Genomic DNA, 17,425 nt, shown 5'->3' on the forward strand with positions numbered 1-17,425 from the left:
AATATAAGGCACATCGGTAATAAATATTGTTGGCCCATTGATGACAGGATCACTGGCTGACCTATAAGGGCTGTATTACCCATAGCTCCCGCGTTAAAAACAAGTTAGCTTTTCAAATATTTTACGTCGCCAACATTTTGGACGTCACATAAATTTGTAATGGTTAGTAAGAATATATATTATTTTCAGATTTTTTTATGGTCCAAATCGATCATGTATGGGATATTAAATGCAATCTAAACAACCTGAATGTACATCATAGTATTTGTAATAGCTATTTGGATTGTCAAGTCACTAGTGATTTTCAATTACTTTTCCATACATTTCAGTTAATTTTATTGTGTCTCAGTTTATTCTCTTAACACATGATAATGTTTTTACCTCAACAGACTTCAGGTCCGTCTAGCTAAGTGCAATTTTCTCTTGGTGCATGAATAATTTACTGAAAAAATAGTGATTGATCCGTTTTTGGAAATTTACCTGAAATTCATGAGAATATCCAGCAGTTTTGATACATTGTCAGTAGTTAGTTCATACGTTGGATCTGGGTCACTCTTTACCTCCATGCCCATCACAGTGTAGATGTGTTCAATCTTCTTACACCTGATGATAGTATAAATTTTAATACACATGCCTTACTAAAACAAACAAAGTACATATGTGAAAATAAGTAACTTCTGTCTAACTAACGGATGTAGCCTCGACATACAGATATTTCACTATGCTTATTTTGATTACTATTACGTTGCAACTTTTAAAACTTTCCAAGAACTATTGCTTAATTTAAGGACCCAGTTTTTCAGCTAGACGTTCAGCGTAAATAAAATTGATTTGCTGTTCAATGACATGACACAGCATTAAATACGTGTGGAATTTGGTCTGTTTGTGCAAAAACCAACAATCAAGTTTAAATTACACATACTACGCATACCGAACATTATTTTTTTACATTTTGCAAATAAAATAATAACAGTTCAAGCAGAGGTTTTACTGCAGTATACTTATGTTAAATATGTATTCATACCTCGATAGATAGTCAAAGTCTTGCAACACATCAACACCATTGAGAATAAGACCATGGCGTAGGTAAAAGTCCATCTGTAAACCAGGTATAAGTTTATTATCTGTTGAGTTTCGAAGATAACCATCGAGGTAGATAACCATCCCATGGAAAGTAATGGAAGCACCATCTTGATTAAAATATATGTATGGATGAGCACTAGAATAAATGAAGACACATTTTTGATAAACATCACCTTTTTGCAACTCTAAACGAATTGAGGCACATAATATTTGCAGCTAATAATCAAGTTTTTATATTTTATTAGAGCGTACTACGTGACAAATGTTAATACCACTTGTGCCATTTCCAAATAAACTTCATACATGTGCAAGTGCATGGGGAAGATCATCTCGAAACTGAGTGTAAACAGTACTTCAAGATTCGTACTCTTTATGCGTTATACTATGTACAGTTATGTATCTACAATTCGAAAATAAAATAAATGTGCACAAGTATAGATTAAGTCTGTGAACAGTATTGAAAGGGTCAACACATACACATGAACATAAGTACATCTAACAGTTGTTTAGTTATTCAAACTTATTCACCCATGTGCACAGTATGTAGTCGGTGTAAGAATTAGATTTGCATAAGAAGTTTGGGACATTAATGCAAAGTTGAAAAAATGAAGTACAAGATGGCGGCCAAACGTTGTGTCTGATCAAAATTATATTGTTTGCATCGTAAGACGCATATTCGCCATATTGGCGACCTAAGCTGAACAGACCACACAGTTTTTTAAGGAAAAAAAACGCATCGATCACCAAAACGATGCAATAAAGGCATTACTAGCTGAAAAAATGAATATGTTGCAACGAGGGAGAGGCAAATTACGAAAATTTTGCACAGTTCAACTCTTGAATGTTCAGTCAAGTTGACAGTTTCATTACCTAAATATTGGTCACTTTTCTGGCACCAACATACCGTTATATTTGGAGGATGCGTGAGGCGCTACGGCCATGCTCAAGGTTATACACAAACCATCAAGTCGATTTGTTAAAACACCCATGAGAAATTCCAATTGTTTTGTATTTCTGGCAAAAAATCTATGATATTGAACAAACCACGTGACACGTCAAAATTATTTTATTTTTCACGTATAAAGCTTCGGCCATGCTTAGTATATGAGAAACAATTGCAAAACATGGTGGCCATTTTTCGTAAAATACACGATGGCGGCCAAACCATGTGACTGATCTGATATCTGTTTGCTTTAAAAGAATTCAATATGGAGATGCAATATGACAACGTAAATATTGCATCAGTAAAAACTACTTCTTGTTTAGAAAATGGTCAAATCACAAGAATAAACATGTGACCAATCACAATAAATTTAATCTTAATTCTGCTTCACATATAGATAAAAATAAATAAATTCTAGATCAATGTGTTTTATGAGTCTGAAAAACATTGTGGATGCGATACACCGCATCACTCGTGAAAATAACTTCCATACACAATGAAAAACACGGGAAGGGTTCGGGCTTTTGTCATATTATCTCAAAAATGTTCCAAAATGCAGCCAACTCAACTGTTCTGGTACATGTAATATTGGGCAAAGTCTCTTCGGGTCAAAACTCGCCATTTTGAAAGTTGCTCAAATTCCAATAATATATCTAACACTTGCATTCTCTAGTGTCATATTGAATAAAACAATCATATCCGCATGACATATCGTGGAAGACCTTGACATCGCCCTTGATATGTTATTTGTAGTTTAATCTTTTGACTTCATTGTGTTGTAGAAAAATGTACTAACCTGCTCTCCCATTTTTGTTTCAGTTGAAAACATTGTAGATCTTTGTCTTGTTCTTGACCTGCTTGAAAACTTTCATCGGATAGTTGCATTCCACGACTTGCATAATTCTATTGAAACAAGAAAAATACACCAAAATATACTGTACATCATTACACACTCATTTCTGTATATCTGCCTCGGGTTTGAAAATAAATTCCACTCGAAGTATATAGAAGGGATGATAATTTCAGTAATATATGCCAGCATAGCTGTGGTTGCTATAGTTTGGCTTTTGGGTCTGTAACACCCCTAAACTATCTTTACACTAAAAAAATATCCACATTATATAGTACTATTAATGAGTAGTGTCGATACTAGTTTCGCAATGACTGAATAATGAGGGTACGGTTAATTCTAATTTTGATTGGTAGTACTATCATATTTTATATCTCCATGTACTTGGACATAAGTTCGGTAATTATAACGACATTTACTGATTATTACTCGATAGCAGGTTTCCAGTGAAAAGCTGGTTGATGTTATTTAACACTTATAACACTTGCCCATATCCTGTAAACATGTAGGTTCATACAACGTGCTAGACGGTAGTCAATGATTGGATATAAATGTTATTTTAGTACTGTTTGCGCCCAAAAGTATAAGCTAACGATATTGATATGTGTAGTTTCCCAATATAGGGATAATTAATCTAATAGTTATGGCATGTTAAGTACTTCGTGTGATTGGCTATATGCTATATGTTTAAGACTTCTATGTAGTTGGCTAAGGTTTGAAAAGGAATAAAGTGGTCTTAGGCACACTTCACGTGGCGCTGAGACGAGGAAGGTTAACACGAATTGAGGCTATGTGTGTCTTGTTTGAGTAAACGGTTAGAACACGTATCGATCCTGGCTACCTAGCGTAAGCGCCTGGAGGCATCAGAATTAAGTATTTTTAATTGAGGTGTAACGTGGTAATTTTACTGGTCGATGTAATTGTAATACAAGAAATTAGGACTGATATAGATATTGCAAGAGCAAGGTTTCTGCTTTCATTGTAGTAAGCATTAATTATCACATTTCTGGATCCGCCAGAGCTAAGTATCAAAGTAACTGAGCTGGAAGAAGACAAAAATAACATTTTTTACCAAAGGTTACACAAATATTTGCCAAAATAGTAAATTGAATATATCTTCACGAAATCAGAGGTCCCCAGACATAGCAAATATCACAACAAAGGAAAGTCAAAAATGAAACTTTTTAATAAAAATGACAAAAATACATTCTTTAAAAATGATACCATCACGAAATAAACAAATGTGGCAGAAGTCTATTTTTTTCAAATGTTACAAATATATTCGTCAACAATTAAGCATTAAAACTCTCATTCTCAGGTCTATAAATATTACCTACCACCATGTATCAAAGCAAGTAGTTATTTTAATAAGTCGAAAATAGCAATTTTGTTTTAAAAATGACAAATATCACAAGATATTAACGCAAAATAGATTATTCAAATAGATTTAAAACCAAGGTACATACATATCATATATCAAAAAAATTGAGGTGATCATTTTCAAGAGAAAATGACCAATGCCAACAATATTCATTGAAATCAGAAAGTTGAAGATGTTATCACAAAAAAGCAAATAAATGTCCATCCAATATACCTGCATACTAAGTATTAACACCAAAAATTATAATATTCTTTAAAAATGAAGTATTGTAAATATTATCACAGAATTGAGGGCCACCAATAGTATGTACAAATCAAGTATCATAGAAATTGAGCTGAGCAATTGAGAAGTCGAAAATAGACAAACTAATGAACAACATACAATCCTCTATATGAACAGCAGCGATCTGTTTTCTATGACGAGATTGGGTCTAAAATTGAAATGATATTTACATCTGAAATGCGGGTGTAATGTTGTGATTCAAATACAATATATATTTTCAATAAATAAATACATGGATGTACATGTGTACTCACCTTTGCTTGTATCGCCATGAACGTTACAACAAACAATCGCAACCCAGGAAGATCGGATGATGCTGCCAGGCCGCAAAATGGACTTGTTTGCCAATTAGAGAGAGTGTGGTTCATAAACTTGACGAAAATGTTAATATGTGTCCAACTTGGATTTTCGACACCACAATGCCTTTGTATACATAACAAATAATTTAATGTTACTTTAAAGAAAGTTATGTAAACTTTATGTGGTTATTTGAGCTCCAATAACTACATAATATCACATCGGCTGACATTTATGTTTAAAGGGGAGCAGAAGTGAGGCTTTTGACACTCTGTACATGACATGTGAGATCTATGAATGAATTCTGTCGATAAAAACAACTTGTATGTGCTGCGAAATGCCCTAAATATCGGGTATAAAACGGGCTGTGAAGCAGACGACAAACGTCCGCTTTTCCCGGCGTCATTTCGCCTCTAGAGGGCAGTCAAATGACGTCATCAGTGAACAATGATAATTGAACTCATCCATGCTAGTATGTCAATCCCATAGAAATGCTACTATGAAAGACCTTGTTAACTGACTACTTAAAAGTTGAAACATGGCGAAATGTTGTGCGTATGAATGCCATAACGATTCATGTTAAGTTTCTCGAAATCCCAAATACAAAATCACATTATTTGTTGGTTGCGAGAAATCGGCAGAAAAACTAACCTGAAAATGAAGACACGTACAACGCTCTAGCTATAGTAAACAGTGAGTAAATAAATATTGTTTGAGTTAAAAACTAAATTAGAAATACGCTAATATCACTTGAACTACAGTATTCATTTCGCCCAACTTCCCACTTTAGGGACGACGTCAAAAGATCGATGTCGGATAAAAAACTTATTTCCTTTAGTTTGGGGGTGGGGGGGGTGACCTCAAAAAGTTTTCATCCTACAAAAACGATTTTATTTTTTAATGAAGGCAAACAAATCTTGGAGTATTTGTAGTTCGTTTTTTTTCTATTTAATCCTGGACAGAAATAACCGAAAAGGGGAAAAATGCTTTGGTTCGAGTGTAAATTTGTGCGTCAAATGAGGTGCATTTGTAAAATCGTTTTACACCCACCCGACAACCAACTGCTATGCAATACTACTGTCCGATTTTCAATTTGTATTTAATGGTGAATGTAGTCTGACGCCATGACCAATATTTATCAATTAAGTTTCAGTGGGGGGTAAGGGGGTTTGTAAAAAAACTAAAGGAATTAAGTTTTTTATCCGACATCGATCTTTTGACGTCATCCCTTAAATCGACCGCTTATCGCTTAATTTCCGACCGCACTGTTTTTTCCGACCGGAAAACAACTGCATTTTTATCGTAATTTTTCTTTCACCGACCCATTGAAAACACCGACCGGTCGCCCAAACACTGGTCACTGGCACAGGAGTGATCGAAATAGTGGTTTTGAGTGGTACAGTTTGGGGATACAACGGGTACTAACTATTTTTAAATTCCGAACTACTCTTCAAATCTATACCACATTGTATCAATCGCGGACGAAACTTCACTTGTGTCCAATATTAAATAACTGACTTTGCGTAATTATTATGAAAGCGATATATTACAATGTTGAAATTTTTAGAGCCGGTGCAACATTGTAAACAAATTTGCGTAATTAGAAAAGCAGCGCACTAAGTAAACGAACTCAAAATATACAAGTTTGCGTACAGCACCGTCAGAACTAATAACAATTTTACAAAATCGACGCACGGAGCATGAAAGAAAAAGATTGCTAAGGTAACGCGCCTGTTCAGTGCGTGACTTGGGGGTCAAACTTAGGTCAACACACACTTGATATCACCATCGCCGCGCAGTAAGTTACGCAAAGAAGTTCAAGTTCAATTGCATCCCAAAATGATGTCGTGATCACTCAGTCTTTTGCAAAATATTATAACTAGTCTCCAAGCTTTTTATGCAGCAAGATTTATATAACTTTGTGGAAATATAATCTTTTTAATTTCCCAGTCCTTTCTGTTCATTCATTGTCTTGACAATAAGTGTGAATTGCTGTGCGAGCTTTTCGTACCCGACCGCTGTCAGACGGCGTCATGAAATCAATGCATAAAAGGCGGGCGACCTGCGGCTGTTTGATTTTCTACTCTCTCCTAAGCTAGCGATTGGTGAGAATGGTTATTAATTTATTACCCGATGCACTTGTAAATCGGACAGTCATACCGCAATTGTGTTGAAACATTTTTGGGGCAGTAAGTAACGTCAGAATATTGTTTAAAATAAAATATTCCATCCCAATCAAATCTAGGTCAAAGGGTCAAATTGCGTGCATATAATTATTGATAGTTAAAAACTAAATATATTTGAATGTTTGACGGCTATTCAACGTTTGTGCAAACCAGAATAAAAGAAGGTAGTGTATACAATAGCGATATGACTAAGATATCATGGCATTTGTTTACAATATTGTACCGGCTTTAGTATTTGACAGAGATGAAGTTGTTCGCGAACGATACAGAGTGATATAGATTTGAAGAGCCGTTCAGAATTTACTTTGTATATCCCCACACATTTTGACTACTCCTGTGCCGGTGACCAGTGTTTGGGCGAGCGGTCAGTGTTTTCAATAAGCGAGCGAGAGAAAAAAAACGGTAAAAATGTGGTAGTTTTCCGGTCGGAAAATACAGTGCGGTGGAAATTAAGCGATCATTTAAAAAGGGAGAAGTTGGGCAAAATGAGTACTGTGGTTCAAGTGATATTAGTATATTTCGCATTTAGTTTTAACTCGTACAATATTTATTCACTCACTGTTTACTATAGCCAGAACGCTGTACTGTCTTCAATTTCAGGTGAGTTCTTCCGCAACCAACAAAGTGATTTTTGGGGGGGGGATTTCGCGAAACATAACATGAATCGTTATGGCATTCATAACACAACAGCTCGCCATATTTCAACTTTTAAGTAGTCAGTTAACAAGGTCTTTCATAGTAGCATTTCTATGGGATTGACTTACTAGCATGAATGGGTTCAATTATCAGTGTTCACTGATGACGTCATTTGACTGGCCCTCTAGAGGCGAATGACGTCAGGAAAAGCGGACGTTTGTCGTCTGCTTCACAGCCCGTTTTATACCCGATATTTATGGCATTTCGCAGCACATACAAGTTATTTTTATCGACAGAATTCATACATAAATCTCAGATTTCATGTACAGAGTGTCAAAAGCCATACCTCTGCTCCCCTTTAAGTACCAAAATCAAATGGGCTATATGTAAACATGCTAAACATATTTACTTACTTGATAAGTACTTCCATGCAGTCTTTTTTATCACCAACTCTGGTCTTTGAGAGATTGAATTCATAATGTTTGAGCTCTTCCTTCTTCGTATTATAGATTTTAAGATGATGGTACACTCTTTGAATGGGTTCACTGTGGAATGTTTTGTCATCAAAACCAATGTTAGGCCCACCTACATATAATAGAACAAATTGGATTGGTACTTCTGTCCCCTCAGGAAAATCAATTATTGAAGAAAGGATATAACAGTGATATGAATCGCCTTCATTCTTGCATTTGAATATCTTGAGTATGAGTGACGAAATTGACACCCAGCACGTTTGAATGAGAGCTCCTCTTTTTTAGTTTAAACGACCAAAGCACGATACAAACTTGAACCGATGACACTGACAAACATTATGCTTGACTACCCTCTAATTCGTTTAAATCTATACCCGTAAGTCAATGCATCTAAGATGAAGAATCAACCTTGGATAATATAGCCTCGAAAAAGATATTCATAGTGCTCGTTCTGCAGTAGTAGACAATTTGAAACAATAAATTCAGTCATTCTACCTAGATAAATGAAACAACCTACCAGTACACAACTAGCAAGTGTGCAACTATGATTATCAAAACATGATGTACATACTCGTCAAAAATTGTGAAAGTCATATTAATCAGTTTTTATATGCAAAACACGACAATAAACGTTGCGTTCTAAACATTTTACACATTTATTTTTTAGAAAAAACTATAAACAATTGAACTTGACAAGAAAATTCAGAAATTATATTGACAAACGAATTACACAATGTTAAAATCGAAAAGTTAATTGTCGTATTTTGATTACAAAATAATAAGGGTTCACTTAACTTGTCATTATTTTTTAGGAATATGATACAATATACCAAGCGAGGTAACAAATATTTATTGTTTACCTTCTATTACTTGTCCGTCTACATTATCTTGTGGTGATATGCAAAAGCTTCTGGGTAATATGGAGCTGAACAGAATGTCTTGTACTGTCGAGTCCTGTAAGGAGAATATTACCAACATCGCAAATACATGTTTACGTCAAACAGTAAATACTCAACAGGCAACTTCATCAAAAAAGATTATTTGTTCATTACCTGTATGTTTCTTTGAGTGGTTTCGAACAAACATAGATCGGACTGTCTGCGCCTCCATATATGTACGTTTTGACACTGTATCTCCCGCAATATAGAAATCATGAAAATAAATTCCTCAATACCAGTCTCCACCTATGAAATGTTATATAAAGTAAAAAAGTTCACAAAGTATATTTTATAGGCCGTCACACATTTTGCCGTCGTTTGAGAGGGATTCTTTATCAATATTTAGTGAGGTTATTCAGTTTAAATCAAGCATATAGGAGTCATAATTATTCTATAATATTTGACAAAATATTGTCTGTTTTCAAAACAGTTACATATGTGTTTCCCAAGAAATTCCCAAACACGTATATACCAACACATTTTTTTCTGGTCAAATGAACGCAGTTCATTTATTTATACAGTTCTATACTATTATTATAGCGATGGATGATGCAGTGAAAAAGAAGACTTACAGATGCTGAAATATCGAAATGATAAATCATAGGCGTTGCCTGGTAACCGTGATTTTTAACATGTTTCACCAATGAACTTGAAATGCTGTTTAGATCAATGAAGGTTGTATTAATTGGTATTTTCAAATATACATCGGATAATTCATAGTTTCTCTTCAAACAGTAGTTCTCCAGAAGTCGGTGAATTGCAAGAGTTTTGCCAAGACCTGGGCTAGAGGATGTCACAATTCGCAAACAACGCCTGAAATAAGACAATATAATTGTCAGTATGAATACAATTATTCATTACCAGCTGCAGTTACACCCCGCTGTACTCGATTTGAAGAAGACAAATTATTACCTGTCAGGGTCTATCACCTGACCGACTGATTCTGAATCCATGCTGTGTAGAAATTCATTAACGTTTTTCCTGAGAACATCCAATTCAATGGTTGGAGGTTCGATGCGATACTTATGAAATGCGATAGACATAGCACTTGATCCATACTCTTCAGCTGATATTATAACCAGTTTATAATCTGATATGAAATACAATATTGAACGACATGTTACCAAAGAGAATAATATTTATCCTATATATTATGGTATTTGTATAAAATGATAGCATATAACCAGATGCAGTGAATTAATAGCTTGTTTTCAACAAGTCATACATGACAATACCTTTGGATTCCGTGCAGAGACTACGTAATTCACTAATTGCGTCATCTGCAATATCGAATGGTAGGCGGTCGGCATAGACAAGAGAATACAGTCGTTTTTTTACTTGACTTCTGATACACCGTCTTAAGAAAAGTGTAACCTACATGATATAAAAATACGTTACGATTACCATGAATTTGTAAATAATTATACTCTCATAAAAGGTGAATAAACACGTACACATATGCATCTTACCTCTTCTTTAGTTGTTTTCTCATTACATAACAGGATTTGGTCTCGATTAGGAAAGTAGACTTTTCCATTTGTGGTGTATAACGATAATAGTGTATTTAGCACATCGTCTAAAATAACAGTAAAACAAGGCACCATCGCCGTTTAATACAAATATTTGAAGTAAATTTACGAATACTTTAAACGAAAATACGTATAATATAAATGATACATAATACACCGAGGGAAAACGAACATCATAAATTGTTATATTTCTTTAAATAGATAAACAGAAAACACTTACTTTCAGTGACACTGCACGAATTTGGTATACCAGGGATGATGTTATGAAAAACGTCATACCCCTCGAGTGTGACAGCTGTGATTAGGAGAAAAATAAGCTCACAAATGTATAACTCAGTTATTTAAATATATCACATATGAGAAGTTTGCTCTAACAATATCTAATATAAGTGAAAAGCCATTTCATAATTAAGAATAATAGTCTAATGTGCGCATCAAATAATAGTTCTCTTATTCACCTCACAGACCGCTGAAAGCTTCCACGGAAAACCAAAATAGCGTCAGCACGCTAAAGTGTGAACACATTCCGATCAAGATGAATAAACTATTTCTATAATTCCAAGGCAGCTAGCTATACATGATACATCATGTACTACATCCTACCTTCAGAGCATAATTCAGCTAATACCATTCCAAGAAATTCAAGACTAACTTGGCCCTGATGTGTGTTAATGTTCTTACTCCAGAACGCTGACAGACTTTTAACCAATAGACTGCAATGTAATCAGATATGATAACAATTCTGAATTACGAAAAGAATAAAATCACTTACAAATGACAGATCTTAGCACAATTATATTCACCTCGTATAGACTTTTTCCGATGATATGTCACTCGTTGCATCCTGTAAAGGTGACCCAGTATTCAAATCGTCTATGTCAGCAAATTTAGATTTACAAAACTCGGTGAGCATCTCCTGAAGCTGTGTTTCATTACATGTCAGGCACCATGCATGTCCTCTTTCTATGTCTCCCTCACTCGCTTGAAATGCTGCTTTTGCGATGCGCTCATCTACTTCATCCAACTCCATCATTGTTTCAATAAACTGTGAAAACTTATGTCGTTCTTTTTCGTCTTCTATTGTAAGTTGTCGAACGTCCTGCGTTTGATATATACCACCTTGGCTCAGCAACTCTGGCCTCTCTTTTACAAGATTCATACAACCATTTACGATTTTCCATAAAATGTCATCGTCTATTGTGTCATTAATGTGTGTTAGCATACTCGACAGGGCATGGACATCTGCTGACTTGTTAGTGTTTTCTTGGGGAATCTTGCTTTCAGTGGCATTTTCTGAAATGATGCGTTTTCCAGGGACATCTATAACATCTTTAGGCTCCAGTATGTTATTTAACTCTTTTCGGAGAAAACACAGTTGTTTTGATGTGAAGTGGTTTAAGTTGTAAAATGAATCGCGTACGCATTTTAATCTCATCTTCCACTCTTTAATACATGACTTAAGGAACTCATTCATCTCTGCTAATACTGCATCTGTTGCCCCCGTACCTTTGAATTTTTCACCAGCCATTTGTATGACAAACTTATTTACTCCATTTTCATGAATAATCGCGGCTTCGAATGTTTGAAATATGTCACTACCATCGTCTTGAAGAATGATAATACTACTAACCAATGACATCAACTCATCTAGCACCTGTTATGAGACAATTTTGTTTTTTATCAATAATCAGGTCAACAAAATAATTGAAATGAAGTTCAATAAAATAAAAAAGATTATTGTAGTCAATCATGTACCAAATTATATCGAATATTTAGTTTATAGATATAAAAGATTACACTATAATTGATGTTAATGCTTACTTGAATAAACCACTCAAAATCGGTGTTGTCTTTATCTTGGTCAGCCATCATTAGAGCTACTCGGTCTCGATAATCCATTATCTCACGCAATGTTAATTTCACATCGTTTCCAGCAACGACTTCTGTATTTGTATTGGATTTAGATGTATACGTTTCATCTACTTCAGCTGGAATTTGCAGCTCAATATAATCAGATATTTGATTCGAGGGTGTTTCTAGTTGTTTAATGTAATACACCCCTCTTTCATTTATGGACTTTATTACACGCTTACATTGCTCACTTGGCTTGACGTGTGTTTCCCAGAGATCCTGTAACCATTTTCTATTTGCATTACTGTCTTTCTGCAAATATAGTAACATATTAGATTCTATTGGAATGCATAAACGTAATCACGGATCCATTCGATAGTGATATATTATAATGCAGGTCAAAACAAGACATGTTCGTTTAGAGTGTTTGTACTCAATAGTAAACATCACTGCAGTTTTTCATTATTCTAAGACTGAATACAAATAAGTGAAACAAACTACACTAGAACATATTGGCAGAAAAATAATACAAAAGCACCCAGGCTTAACTAAATACAAGTATAATAGTGTTAGAGAAACACAATGAAAATAAACTAAACAAATGGGTCTTTGGTAGGGATGGGAGAAAAAGTAACCAACTCAAAGATGACAGGGCCGCAAATGATGATGGGAAATAAATTACCAAAACTACTAATATAGGAGGCGCTCTCTATACCCAGAAACTGAGTTATCCAAATTTTTCACAATACTGATAACAATTTCACTACATTACGAAACGTTGCAAAATGTAACTTTAAAGTGAAATAAGGTTTAATAATGAACTGTTCACAATATTTATGTCACTAGATTACGGTATATATGTTTGAGGCAATGTTTGAAATGACATGTTCAGAACATACTAGGTTTTGCAGCAATGTATGGTTCAATTTAATAGACTCCCATAATTCTTCACATGACTGTAGCAATTGATGGATATCAGCGTCGACTGGAACGTTCATCAACGGCACACATCCTTCTACAGCGGATTGGTAGGTTCTAACTTTCGGAATCTCATGTTTGTCAACCCACTGGTAAATAAGGCTGATAAATTGACGAAGTTGAGCGATTGATCCTATGAAAATATAATATCGTTATAAACAAATAAAATATAGTAAAATGTCATCAATAAGTTGAGGCTGAAATCAAGACAGTGATTAAGTGTATTTATCGCTAATAGTTAATAGAGTCATACAAACTCAGTTTATGTACCCGGTATCCAGGTTTTAAAATGGAACAATAATGTATGTAAAAGTAAACGAGCAGAATACAACCATATCTTGACTGTCAAAATATATTCGACATTACCAATAAATATTTCAGATATACAGTTATTTTACAGATACTTACCTTGAGTCACTCGTTTAGACCAATGTATTACTTCCCCATTTGACAGAAATTCTTGCAGACCTTCACACTTTTTACTGTCAACTTTCATAAGCTTATCGATGGATGCAATGACGTCGTCAGTTAAAAATGATAACTCCATTTGATCCAAATCGTTTTTCTAAAATAGAAATATCAGTTATATTTATTCATAACCCCGTATTTTCGGTAATTGTATGTGAAGTAACAGATTATGTATTAAGATATGGCGACATGTAAACATAGAAATTTAATTGATACATGCTGTGTATTAGGGAAAGCGTAGGTGTATAATTTGTTTTTGTAATTTTAATGCTTATTAGACAATCTAATTACAAGATAACAGATACACAGTCGCATTTACCTCAGCACACATTTCTTTGAGTCCTGGAAATTCACCTCTCAACGCAAGTTCCTGTTGGCATTTTCTGACCGTTTTCGCTGCAGTTCTGACATCTAAGATCTTGAAGCAGTACGTAATCTTGTGTTGAATGATTTTTAGTTTTTCGTCAGATATTTCGTTTGAGAGCAGTGCGGACAATTGACTCAATATTTTATTTGCGTCATTTTTGATTGCTTGGAAATAGTTGCACACATCACCTAACACTATTTCACTCGATTTCAATTGATTTCTTAACTTTTTGAGCGCATTTTTAATATCACCTAAATATAGATCAGCAAATTCGTCAAGTAAAATATTGCTTGGATAATCAATGCTAATTATGTCCCATATACTTATGAATACATGTGGGAACCCTGTAGCGCTACCGGTTGTTTCAACTATTTCTACAACTTGAGGAGTGATATCATTGGCGTAGATACGACTTGGATTGAACAATGGGGAAGACACTGAGAATGAAAGTGGGGCGGCTGCTTCAGATGAGTCAATGTCGGCACTAACTGTCTGGACACTAACTATTTCTTTAATACTGCTATTCTCAAGACAATCCCCGGTTAATGCGTTTCGAATACTGCTTAGACAACTTGTATTACCTGCGAAATGATTAAAAAAAAAACAAGAAAATTGCCCAAAAAATTATGTACTACGTTGTATTGGTATGCAATTGTATGTCTTTAGATAGTCATTTGTATTACCTGTAAAGTTTATTCGCCGTGTGAATGTGTCAAATTCGTTAAGACTTTTGCGGAAATTATCAACTGCTTCTAGTTCCCGTTTTCGAATGCTTAGATATTGATCAGGATCAACAAATTCTTCACCAGACACACTCCAATGGACTAACTTGGACCATTCACTTTTATGTTGAGTGATTAGTCGGAGAATATTTATTTTAATTTGCCCATCTAAGCATTCTTCATGATGGTTCTTGATCACTTTTTTTACATCTTGCACTATTTTCTGTGTTGACTCATATAACGTGGGTATTTCTGAAAAATAATTAAATACTTATCATTTACATTGTAATACATAAAATCCTATTAAATCCCATCTATTACAGAAAACGCTTTGAACTGATATGGTACATGAAATGATATCCAAAATATTAACAGTTCACTATTTTTATATTATAATAGCACAAGTTGTTGTTCATCAGCTTTGCTTATGAACAACTGCAGCAAATAAACAATAACCGCAGCAACAATCATCACTGTATATGAGGTTATTACGAGGATATTCTCAAGTATGCACAATGACCGTAGAGCAAGAATATCGACCGACTCAAAACAGTGATTGATGTAGCATTAATATTATACATATTTTGGAACCAACCGCTTGATATAGAAAGCGTGGAGCTGACCAAAATGATAAACTTTTCCGCCTTTTCAAAAGCGCCCGCCATCTTAGATATGGTGTAATCGTTCGGAATGCGCAATTCCTAATATGGTAAAATGCAACATTACTGTACCATAACGCACAATTACGGCACGCTGTACCTCATCACAATACAGTGACAAGTATATAATAATATAAGGTTATTACGAAGATACCTCAAAGTTTTCACAAAGACAGTACAGCGGCAGTATCGACCGACGCGAAGCAGAGGTCGATGCGACAGCATACTGTCTGAGTGCATACTTTGAGGTATCTTCGCAATAACCTTATTATCATACATCTTTTCCTACCAAGGATACATCATGGGAATGCCGAAATCTAAAATGTTTAGAACAGAATAAGCGAACTTCTTCGTATGGAGTCCTGTCAAACCCTGGTGGCAGCCATGTTTGTTGTTATTTTTAGAGGACGCTTACGCGCATAATCATTCCATATTTGGAATTCGCATTTCCTAATATGGTAGGATGAAAATACCCCGTAAAATACCTCAAAATTACGGCACGCTGTAGCTTATGACGTTACGGTGTATACAGATGTATAATAATAGTTTATACTATAATGGTTCATTCATCCTGATTCTGTAGTTATATATATTAGTTTGAATGCATCTCGACATTATTATAATTCGATTACAAGACTGGAATAGACTAGTCGAAATTAATTTTGTGGTGAAGGAGATAGATGATAGAGTAATAGAAGCTTTAGACAAAATGATACGGTGACATATGTATAATAATACATTTTATTTGTAACTAATGCGAGGAATGCTTGTACTTGATATTAGTTAGTTATATATAAAAAAAAACAGTCAAACACAAATAAGTGATATTGAACGTGATGGTATTTATTTTTAAAGAAACGCTGTCTAGTGAACAAACCGACTAGATCTTTCTCCACTTATAATATTCTGAATATTCAAGCGCAAATCTGGACTTAAAAAATCAGTAACTGGTTAGCGGTACGCGAGAAAACAGTGTTCATTGGCAGTATGACAAAAATCTATGATTGTAAATATATAAAGTGCTTACCATCACTATGTTGTATATAATGCAACAGTACTGTGCTTGTCAAAAGGTGTTTCACTAATTTATTGTCTGGAATTCTACCAACAACTGGTACATCTAACTCAAGAGCGCATGAGAAAAACTGACCATGTGTCATTGACGATTCTTCGCTTGATGGGAACATTTCAATAACAATCTAGAAGACAAATAATGTTATTCGTAGTTGAAACAGAACAGTAAATTACTGATATTCAATGTTTAACCAGTCGCACACGTTAACTTTACAGGACGCAAGGCTTCACATTATGTATTTGTATTTTTAAGAAATGCATCTTCACACAAATAACTGACAACTTGGCACAGAAAAACAAAATTAAACACTAAAATCTATAGATCTTGTATAAACACACAACTGTGTGATTGGGACGATTTTACAAATTGCACCGCTTATGGATATGCGCTCATTGATACGATGGCTCCATCACGCACTACTATGAAATTGCTTATTATTGTTTTGATGGTTGCTGGTGTAAGACAAAATAAAGATCGATAACTTTTAGCTCGAAGAATAACACACCACCGATCACGCAGACTTTGACAATGCTAATATAGTATGTTTTGTACTAACCATACGTAATACGTACCTCTTTATTATCTTTATATATTTCAATTGCCCTGGAAGCTATTTTCGATTGCAGTGGTCCACGTTTAGATTGATCGCAAGAGAAAAACATATCGAACATATCTCTCACAGGAAGCTGTTGAGAAATTATAATTTG

The 17,425-nt window shown here is 34.6% G+C and overlaps 1 protein-coding gene across 1 annotated transcript in view; it reads right to left on the reverse strand.

Annotated features, from left to right (window-relative positions):
- Positions 1–17,425, reverse strand: part of LOC100367095 (E3 ubiquitin-protein ligase rnf213-alpha-like) — a 196,441-nt gene that overhangs the window by 31,906 nt on the left and 147,110 nt on the right. The window contains exons 16-36 of the mRNA XM_085498959.1: positions 17,291–17,404; positions 16,671–16,842; positions 14,946–15,236; positions 14,215–14,843; positions 13,836–13,992; positions 13,349–13,560; positions 12,420–12,761; positions 11,402–12,252; positions 11,202–11,311; positions 10,819–10,893; positions 10,539–10,645; positions 10,305–10,443; positions 9,982–10,159; positions 9,642–9,882; positions 9,184–9,315; positions 8,992–9,085; positions 8,072–8,243; positions 4,794–4,962; positions 2,823–2,929; positions 1,025–1,219; positions 481–603 (exon numbers count right to left, since the gene is read on the reverse strand). Of these exons, the coding sequence (XP_085355085.1) occupies positions 481–603; positions 1,025–1,219; positions 2,823–2,929; positions 4,794–4,962; positions 8,072–8,243; positions 8,992–9,085; positions 9,184–9,315; positions 9,642–9,882; positions 9,982–10,159; positions 10,305–10,443; positions 10,539–10,645; positions 10,819–10,893; positions 11,202–11,311; positions 11,402–12,252; positions 12,420–12,761; positions 13,349–13,560; positions 13,836–13,992; positions 14,215–14,843; positions 14,946–15,236; positions 16,671–16,842; positions 17,291–17,404 (4,610 nt within the window). The remainder of the gene's footprint in view (positions 1–480; positions 604–1,024; positions 1,220–2,822; positions 2,930–4,793; positions 4,963–8,071; positions 8,244–8,991; positions 9,086–9,183; positions 9,316–9,641; positions 9,883–9,981; positions 10,160–10,304; positions 10,444–10,538; positions 10,646–10,818; positions 10,894–11,201; positions 11,312–11,401; positions 12,253–12,419; positions 12,762–13,348; positions 13,561–13,835; positions 13,993–14,214; positions 14,844–14,945; positions 15,237–16,670; positions 16,843–17,290; positions 17,405–17,425) is intronic.

This window comes from Saccoglossus kowalevskii, chromosome 5 (assembly GCF_978046115.1).
Source record: "Saccoglossus kowalevskii chromosome 5, keSacKowa6.1, whole genome shotgun sequence".
Classification (NCBI taxonomy): Eukaryota; Metazoa; Hemichordata; class Enteropneusta; family Harrimaniidae; genus Saccoglossus; species Saccoglossus kowalevskii.